This window comes from Amphiprion ocellaris, chromosome 19, assembly GCF_022539595.1.
Source record: "Amphiprion ocellaris isolate individual 3 ecotype Okinawa chromosome 19, ASM2253959v1, whole genome shotgun sequence".
NCBI lineage: Eukaryota > Metazoa > Chordata > Actinopteri > Pomacentridae > Amphiprion > Amphiprion ocellaris.
Genome location: NC_072784.1, coordinates 18,301,817 through 18,311,842, shown reverse-complemented (window position 1 = coordinate 18,311,842; position 10,026 = coordinate 18,301,817). Strand labels below are relative to the sequence as shown.

General features: G+C 44.8%; 1 protein-coding gene across 2 annotated transcripts in view; it reads left to right on the top strand.

Annotated features, from left to right (window-relative positions):
• The window catches only part of plekhh3 (pleckstrin homology, MyTH4 and FERM domain containing H3), a 36,656-nt gene that overhangs the window by 23,501 nt on the left and 3,129 nt on the right, over positions 1-10,026 (top strand). For both annotated transcript variants that reach the window (XM_023264194.3, XM_055005415.1), the window contains 8 exons: positions 695-852; positions 3,204-3,327; positions 4,190-4,487; positions 6,626-6,833; positions 7,575-7,702; positions 8,315-8,435; positions 8,872-9,360; positions 9,515-9,706. In XM_023264194.3, coding sequence (XP_023119962.1) covers positions 695-852; positions 3,204-3,327; positions 4,190-4,487; positions 6,626-6,833; positions 7,575-7,702; positions 8,315-8,435; positions 8,872-9,360; positions 9,515-9,706 — 1,718 coding nt within the window. The remainder of the gene's footprint in view (positions 1-694; positions 853-3,203; positions 3,328-4,189; positions 4,488-6,625; positions 6,834-7,574; positions 7,703-8,314; positions 8,436-8,871; positions 9,361-9,514; positions 9,707-10,026) is intronic.

The window sequence follows — 10,026 nt, the reverse complement described above, 5'->3', positions numbered from 1 at the left end:
CTGAATAGCTTTGTGTTCCTCCTAAGCCACAGAGAAATTTGTCATGAAAGAGCTGCATGAAACCTTTACTTCCCCTGTGCATTTTCTGGTCGTTACCATGAACTGTTAGTTCCATTTAGGCGCTCCATTTTTACCAACATTGACCTGCTACAGCTGAAGACACAAACAGGTACAACCCCCATGTCATCATGTCATAATCTCAATTGTACAAACTATTAATTTTGAGTACGTATCTCACCAAGAACTTAAACAAAGAAGGATGTTGTGCCAAGTCACGTAGCAGGAAAGCCCGATAACAGCCGTAGGGCTGCACATCAAGCCAGGCTGCCTGGGGTATGTCTAATACTTCCTCTGCACAAGGAGGAAGCATACCTTTTTTCACTTTTATTGCATGTTGTCCAAGCAGAGACTCACTGAAGGGTTTACCGCTCGTGTCCTAACACATCTGCAGAATAACTGTTCTTGTTTGGTTTTGGTGTGGTCTGAGGTTCCTCCAGAGCTGACCTTTGATCCTCAGTGAAACCGAGAGAGGAGGTCAGGGAGAAGGAGTCCCAGCCGACATGCGAGGCGTCTCCTGCTAAGAACTTTTGTAGCGACCTAAACTGCACTGTCAGATGAGGTGCAGTTTGAGTGCTTGTAATTAAAATTGGCAGTGAATTTTTAGTATGTGTGCATGTGTTTCTTTTCCCCCCAGGTTACTGGAGCATTACAGTTTATGGGCGGAAACACTGCTACAGGCTGTACACTAAGCACTTCAATGAGGCTGTGCACTGGGCTTGTGCCATCCAGAAAATAATTGATACCAAATCGCCCGTGGAAACGCCAACACAGCTCCTGATCCGAGACATCGAGGTGGGCCACATAACACGCACATACACACACGCACACACACACAAACATATACACATATCTGCCAAACTACCTGTGATAAGAGTCACCAAACACAAACAGGCTACATAATATTACCCCGACTCTGTTGCCGTGGAAACCACACGACCACACTGGGCCGGGAGTCCAAAGTTTATTCTGCTCGCCTTTCTCTTTTGAATGACCTCATCTTATTCCATCACACCGGGACAGGCTATAATAACAGACCTGGAGTAGAAAGGTCATTCCAATATAAAGGTATTTCCAGTTATTGACTGCTGAGAAAAATTGGATTTTGTTGGATTTGAAAGGATGCTGTTTCCTGTACCTTCTCACGTGCAGGGAGTGTGTTTATAAGGGTCAGCCATATTTTTAGACCAGGAGTTGCTAGAGAACACGGCGTGCTGGAATCTCATTGAGCAGACGGATGACTCGTCTTGCATTAGTCTGCCCATGGGGTGAAGAGAGGGGGAGCTCTGGCCGAGGAGGTGGAGGAGGGCTTGGCGTGAAGCAGCAGGAACAGATAAGCAGTCCTTTGCCTGGCCTCCTGTCTAAGTAATCTCCCAACGAGAGTCTCTAATCTTAAAGAAAGTGGTTAATCTGCTTGCCTCTGTCTAGCCCTGTCTGCCTTGCCAGGAGGGGCCGAGTTCATATTTTGGAGAAACAGCCTGCTTTTTAAAGTGGTCCCTGCTCATTGTTTTGAGTTTTCTCTCTGAAAACTCCTTCTTAGTCTTTAAAATGTTCTCTCAGTCTATTGCTTTCTGTCTGTCTTTACACACAGGCGCACTTTCTCAAATAGACGAGGTAGTCTCCCTCTCAAGTGTGATCTTAGGGACTGCTGCTGTAAAAATCAAAGGGAGAATGAACAGAAGCAGCCTTGTGTGAATGGGACCGCTAACTTATCTTTAAAGCATAGATTCATGTTCCAACCATAGACACAGAGGAGAGCAGAGATGGCAGCTTTAGGCATGGACCTACAGCCAGAGGCCCTGTGTGAAAGGGAGAAACATGAAGAAAAGCAGATGGATTGTGTGAATTGCTCCATTTAGAATTGTGCATTTCTTAAATCTTGGGAAATTTAATGTCGCATGAAAAACAAACAGTCAGTTTCAGGGAAGTCAAACTTATTTAGAGGAAAAATCCGCTAGATGCAAAATTATTTCTGCCCTCGTTAACTGCAGTGAGCAGCTACTTCCTGTAAAACTCACTGATTAGCACGTTCCATTTCATTTGTTTAACTACTGGCATGTTAATGAGCTTTGTGATCAAGTTTACTGTTGCTTTTGTTAAGTCCATCAACGGTATCTAGGTGCAGCAAAGTTAGTGTAGTGCATAATGGGGTTGGTAGTTACAAGACAGAATCAAGATTCACAATACATACTTTGACCTTACAAGGATTTTTTTATGTTATGTTATGATAGAGTGAGAGATGGCGTTAATTCATTCTAGAGGCGCAGGTAGACAGATTTCTTTTTTTAGCCGTTTGCCCTTGTTTCCAGCATTTGCGTTATGCTCAGTTACCCTGCTGCTGGCAGCTTAATATTTACAAAGCAGACATGTGAGCAGTATCAGTCTTCCCATCTGGCTTTTGGCAAAACAGCGAATAAGCATATTTCCCAAAATGTCAAACAAATACATGTGGCACAGGACAACCAAAGAAAATGAGAAACGGCCTTTGAGCCTAACCATGTATGTATTAATATTATCTGGGATGTCGTGTTGCTGTACGACCGCTGCATGTGGTGCACAGAGCAGCATCTCATTCCCACAGTTCAAACAGACAAGCCTGTCACCAGTGTGCACCAAACACTTCAGAAGAATGTGTCAACTTTGCCCCACTAAGGAGGGGCAAAGCTGGCTTGTCTTTTAGCCAGAGAGAAAAGGCTGGTGGGGTGGGGTGGGGAGGTGGGGGGTGAGGGAGTTGCAGAGTCAGGAGAGAGCCAGAGCAGTGGCAACGTTACTAATGAGCGACAGGTGCTAGAGGGCAGTAGCATGGAAGCCATCTGTACCACTGGAAGGCATCTATCCACATAAGCAGTGAAAGACACAAAGACACGCACGCTAAACTCATTGACACCAAGTGGATAAAATATAATGTGTCAGTCGTGCTAGTGTGGTTTGCTGGGTCATCACTTGACCTTCCTTCTGCTTTGAAAGTTGCCAGAGTTGAATTGCGACCCTGGTCAGGACGACCCCGGTCACCACTCACAGACACATGCACTCAGTCACCCTCTCACTGGCTGCCTTCGCGTTGGTTTCAGGCACATTAAGGCCATATGAAAGTTAGTTCTGTGCTGTTTATTTTAATGTTATTATCAACACTTTGTTTACTTTAGGAGAACAAGTTCAACCCCGAGGTAGTGGAACACATCTACCAGCACAATCCCATCCTGAAGTACACCCAGGGACCCCTGTATGCTCCTCTTCTGCCCTTCCCCTATGGCAGTCTGGAGCACACCTGTAAGTGCTTAAGATCTGTGTCATACATTATTATAACAGCTACATGTGAAGTTACAAGTAGAACAACACTTTTGAAGCACTTTTAATAGTACTGACTGGCTGAACTTCCCTTCAGTATGGTGAGCAACAGATAAGAAGTGCACATCTTTACCATATTAATAGTTATATCTGACAGAAACTATTCATACAGTTGGCACCTATTTTCTGTAAATGCATCATTGTGAAATGGAAAGAAGCAGTTTCATCTTTGCAATTACTTTGCTGTTTGATTTGCTGAGAGGCAGCATTAAACACAGTGCAATGCAGATTACTTTAACAACCTTTTCTTGGCCTGGCTGCTTGATTATATTTTACAAATGTCCTCTTCTCAAACTATCATTAAACCTGTCTTTATACAGTGATTCAAACACAAGTACAAACAACCTGCATAAAGATCAGATATTAAGTACAATCATACTAAAAAAACTGGATAAAAGAGACAGAAAATAATCTGTCAAATGTATGACGTAGTTATTTGAGAGATTATAGAATTAGAAGATTTTTTGTCATTATATTGCAATGCATGACAGCAATTCAACAACATTTCGAGCATAATGATTCCTCTAATTCGAGTTTTTCTCAAAGCAAGTGACATCATTTATGGATCACACTTAATTCATATTTTCTTCAGCTGGAAAGGGATCACGATGAAGCTATTAAGATAGTGATGTAATGAGTTGCTGTGTTACAAAATGTGACCATATCTGAAAGAGATCTGCAAGAAGTTCATGTAAAAAAGGGGGAAAGCAAACAGAAGTAAAAAAAAAATCAAAAATCAAAGTGTAACATATTACCGTTCTGCTCGTCTCCCTCCTCTCTCCAGACCACAGTGGGAAAGGCTACGGCTCTGTGCGTGAGGAGGCCGTGAAGCTCTTCAACTGCCTCCAGCAGCTGGAATCGGCACGAGAGCCGGTTCCCATCATCCAGGGCGTGCTGCAGACCTGCCTGGACCTGCGCCCCCTCCGCGACGAGGTCTACTGCCAGCTGGTGAAGCAGACCAGCTACACACCTTCACCGTACACTGCTGCACATCTCCGTTACTGGCAGCTGCTCACCTGCATGAGCTGCACCTTCCTGCCTGGGTCCACCGTGCTCAAGTACCTGCGATTCCACCTCAAGAGGTGAGAGGCACAAAAAGGATATTACAGGGATGAAAAGCTGATACAGGTGATGCTAGTACTGATTAAAAACTGCCACAAATTAAAAATTAGGAGAGCTGAGGTGCTTTTATTGGGTTAAAGTTGCAGTGTGTGAGTAACATTATTTGCTTTGTTTAGCTCAGATTAACGAAGCCTCAAACTATAAGTTCTCATGAGCCCTCTTTTAAAGTCAAAAACTTCAATTTTTTGTTTCTGCAATATAATGTCCATGTAGCATTCAGGCTGAATTTGTCAATGTTCAATTTAGCACAAATAAATCTGGCTGACTGGAGAAAGCTGTTCACATCATCTCCTACTTGTAATTATAAGTTGAAAGATGGAATTTTCTTGTTTTCTCTGGCTTTAATTTGTCCCATTGGGAAACATGACTTGTGGAGGACAGGTGGAAAACACCACAGCATATCCACTCATGTTGACAGTTAGAGGTAATAGACTCCAGTTGACACTTAACAGCAATGTTGCATGTTGCTTTTAAATCCTTGAGAATGATTTTACATGAGAGTGAGCTGAAATAAAAGTGAACACAAGCTGGAGGAGCAGGATGCCATCACATCCCATACAAGTGGGACATCATCAACAGTCAGCTGTTGGTGAGAAGGGAGCCCGAACAGGCTGAACTGGGAAATGAAGGTGAACCATTAGGGTGCAGTAGCTGGGAAAACATAGGGTCTAGACGTCGGAGAAAAGGCAGGCGCCAGAATCCCTAACCACCAGTTTAGATATAGTAGCATGATATGCTTTCACATTGTTAGCGTGCTCCCCCAGACAGATCCAGTGTGTCAGGGCTGGATTTGCAGTTCTGAATTAGCCCCTCTGTCAAGCATGCTAATCTAAGTTATTAGCAGAGCTAATCTCCTGCTCCAGATTTTCTGTCTAACACCATGCCATCAAACCACTAAAGTTTTCTATCTATATTTCCGTACTGGGAATCGCCCTTTAGCTAATGGAACAGTTGCATGCAATGGCAATTCATAATAACACTGTGGAACTCGCTGGCTGCATGTTTTGATACATCTTGCTGTTGCTCTCACGCACTCTCTCGCTCTGTGGATCAGCGCTGAGGCTGCAGCTGGGCAGAGCTAAGACTGGAGCTGGGCAGTTGGCCCAGAAACCCTCCTCCACTCCCCCAGTGCCCTGAGAAACCCCCAGGGAATGTCTGCTGTCAGAGAGAATAGGCCAGAAGAAAGAAAGCAGTGGAGAAGGAGGGGGCACGAAAGCAGGAAACAGCAGAGAGGGGCAAAGAGAGGAGAGCATAGGAAGGATCACCGAGACTCAGTGGAACATTCCTAATTACGTTTCAGTAGGACAAATCCCACCCTGTGGCCATGGAGTTATAAGATAGCAAGACATCAGGGTGAATGAGTGGGCTTCTCTGTGTCCGGTGAAATGTTGGAGTCCTTCTTGCGCACTTCTTTCTGTCCTATGTTTCTCTTATTTTGGGGCGAACATCAGAGTATAATTGTTTCCTTCCTATTTGCCCCTCTGTGTTTGCACAAGGCTGAGCTCATAACTCCATCAGGTTACATTTCACGCCTTCACACTCATGAAATGTAAAAGACTTCAGGCTCCAGTTGGAGTGTGTCGTCTGCTGCCTTTGTGTCCCCTCTTTTAAAATAATTGCACACACACATACGCTCACCTACCACTCCTGGACACTCCGCTGGGAGGAAGTGGCAGGTCACTCTGGTTCACAGGAGCGGAAACACCTTTTCCTGTTTCATGCACTACCCAAAGTCAAACATGTTTTCTTTGCCATTTTCCTTTTCTTTGAAGGATTGAGGGATGTTGAGTCTTTTAAGTCTCTAACAGCTAAAGTGAGAACATTTGTCATTCCTCGCCTCATTGACTTTCTAGCATTGCCAGTCCAAAGAAAATAAAGAACTCTGTTGAATCACAAGGATGACGCAAAGTCCATAATCACAGCATAACACTTTACAGATTTTGAGGCACTCTTAACATCACGAGCATTAACAGCTTTGCTCTTTTAAGTGTGAAACATTTAGATTTTTTTTGGCAGATATGTTTCAAATGTAAAGGCGTGCACAAGAACACATGTACGTGCTAATGTCACTCTCTCACACTTTTGCTCTTTCTTGCAGGATCCAGAGCCAAAGTCCAGAGTCGGAGATGGATAACTATGCGTCATTCATCAGCGAGGCTCTGGAGAAGACCAAGTGTCGGGAGTGTGTGCCATCCTGGGAGGAAATCCAGATGCTGATGAGCCGACAGGAGATGCTGTGCACGGTGCACTATCCTGGCCCCGGATCCTGCCAGCTTTACATCAGCTCACACACCACTGCCAATGAGGTTTGAGAACATTTGTCTGCATTCTTCTTTGCAACGCAACGTTTCTCAGTGTTTCAGCTGCTCACGTGTTCCTCCTCAAAGCATCATAGTCTGATCTGCAGCATACTCGCACTAAAAAGCCGTGACAGTCATAAAAATTTAATTTCTGCCTACCTCTGTTTTCACTCTTAAAGGGATTGTTTGGTTTCTTTGAAGTGGGAGCTGCATGAAGTACTTAGCCTTAGTCGGTGTATGTCGGTATGCAGAGAAGCAGACAGGAGGAACAGCAGTTAAGTGTTTTTAAAAAATGAGGCCACCTAATAATATAAGTATCACTTTAAGTGCATGGTAAAACTTGAATATTTTCACTGCTTTAACTTGCTATCAGACAGCCATTTCCAACAAGCTACTGAGCTGGTAAAGCTCTCTCTTCAAAGCCAACAAAGTCACTTGACAAAAACAGTAATTTTACCTGCCATTGTGTGGCTTTGATGCTTTAACACATTTATTCAAATCCAAAATAACATACTAATACGGCAAAGCCACACAATATCAAACGATTTAACCGAGCGAGGCAGCGGCAGACCGGCAACTTCCAGGAACTGTTGACCGCCATCTCCTGCAAGTAATACACTGGCTATTAAGAGGTACCTCATACAACCCCACTTCAAAGAACCTCAACTATCCCTCGTCTTTAAAGTCTAACAATTTGCGTCTCCATCTGTCTTTTCAACCCACTTCCCCTTTCTTACCCCTCTCCAGGTGGTTCGGAGGATGCAAGAGAAGCTCGGCCTACAAGAGAGCAAAAACACATTTGCACTGTATGAGCAGAATGCACTGTGGGAGCAGCCGGTCACAGGGAGTGCTCTGATCGCAGACGTCCTGACCAGGTTAGAAAAGTGATGCAGCCTGCTTTCACACTATATAATAAAACAGACAGTGTAAGGAAGCCAGACACAATACAACCAAGCAAGCAAACATGCTATTGAAGCCTCTTGTCCAAAAAAATCTGAACTATTTGACAGCTGAGGCGGATGGTGCTTTTATCTTCTCTAGTCCAACTCCTGTGCTGAATGTTATCCAGTATCCTTGATAACTGGCGACCTTGCCTGGTCTTGTTGGTCAAACATGACACCCTGCTGGGAAACCGGAGTGGTCATTTTACTGTCAGCAAAGCTAGCCGACCACTGAAAAGCCAAGGTGAAGCTGATGTCATTTACTTGCACAAGGCAACGTCTCAAATAAAACGATAAGGCGTCCCAGTTGGTATAAAAAGGACTTGTGTTTTTTTAACAGGCGTGGGCATCTGTGTCCTTGCAGTGTTAAGTGACAGGGTAAACATGAAACCGCCAGGTTACTAAACAACAATGATACACACTGGGGAAGCAATATCTTGTAAAATATTAACATGAAGGTTTAGGATTCCTGGTATTCCATTTGTATATTAGTATAGTTTTCCCCCCAACCCAAGCTTTAACCCTTTCCCTCCCTCTTCTGTGCAGCTTCACCACCAAAGAGTCTGAGTCTAAATCCCAGTGGAAGCTGTGTTTCAAGCTCTACTGCCTGTTGGATGCCGACAGCATATCTGTGGACAGCATAGAGTATTTCTTCCTCTTTGAGCAGGTAACGGAGCAGAACACAGGTCTACAAGAAATCTCCTTTGACTATGTCCATGTTATGAGGGAACATTCCAGTGCTGATAATGAGTAATTTATTGTCCTGAAGTGATTCATTCCTTGTATTTCATTGGATCATTTATGCTTTTATTTAACAATCTGCAATCACAGTCTGTAATGTCTTATAGGCTGTGATTGCAATAAAAAGCTGTGCGTAAAAAGCATGACTAAGAGCACTGGCTGGAGTGCAGAAGGGGCAAAAGGCAGCCAGCACTGGCTTCATTAAAACATTTTTCCTGCGGACTCCCATAAAAGAGTTATGGGACAAAATAAAATAGGGTGTGGAAGGAAGGATTGATGACAGGACTGAGGCTATTACTGACAAACTGTACCTTCTTTTTGTTTTGTTCCGTCTTTCTCTGGGCTCGACCTTTGGGCTGCAGTGCCATGAGATGGTGGTTCGTGGTCAACTGCCAGCCTGTGAAGAGGACCTGCAAGCGTTAGCAGCCCTGAGGCTTCAGTGCTTGATGGGTGACTTCAGCACGCACGCCCCATGCCCGCCTCTGGATGAGCTTTTCCCAGGTCACATGCTTGAAACTCGGGTTCTTATGTCTCTTGCTGCCCCGCAAGCTATGCCTCCTTGTCAGGTGGCGGCCCAGGGGTGTCCCACCACACAGCGTTTTCCTACGGGCCTCCTGGCGGGGACGCTGTGGAGCCACACGGCTACAGTGGCGCACAAGCAAAAGGTGGAGCAGGACATGCGTCTGCGGAGCCGGCTGAAAGAAGAGGCAGCAGCCGTCATGGGATCCATCTTAGATCGATGGAAAGGTCTGGCCGGCTACAGCCGCAGAGACAGTATGGCCGCCTACCTCACAATTGCACGCCAGTGGTCGGGCTTTGGATGCACTCTGTATGAAGTCGACTTTTATATTGTGAGTATTATGAGGTCATGCTTTAGTTTTATTGTAGTTTTTGTTTTGCAAAAAAAAAAAGAAGTTTTGCTCCCTCAGGGCTTCAGGCTACTTAATGTGAATCAAGGAATGACGCTGAGCTGTTTTGACATTTGCTCACCTCTTTCTCCGGCAGAGTTCAACAGGGAGTTTTTCCCAGAAGCTGTGGCTGGGTGTAGCTGCTACATCCGTTTCCCTGTATAAGCAGGGAGAATCTGAGGCCTTGGAGTCCTTCCCTTATGGCCAGATTTGCTCTTACGGCGTATCTGACAGCAACACCTTCAAGATCACAGCTGGGGATCGGGATCTGCTATTTGAAACCACCAAGGTATGGTGACTCATGTCCGAGGTTAGCGTATGCGGAGTGAGGGAGTAAGGGAGCAAAATCATTCACCGGAGCTGTTTCTACACTGAGTTTAGACATTCTCTGTCTCCACTGTAGTCAGGATTCAGGTTGTGTACACAGCAGGGCCTCCTTATCATCAAGTATCGCTCTGCAAAGTAAGAGAAAGACACATGCTGCCTGCTCATGATACCCTCCTCCCTGCAGTCCTTTGACCCACTTTAAAAACACTCATTAATTTTGTTTAAATAGAGAGCACACAACCTGCACCTACCCTCCATCTGATGGTAACCACCAAAAGCCTA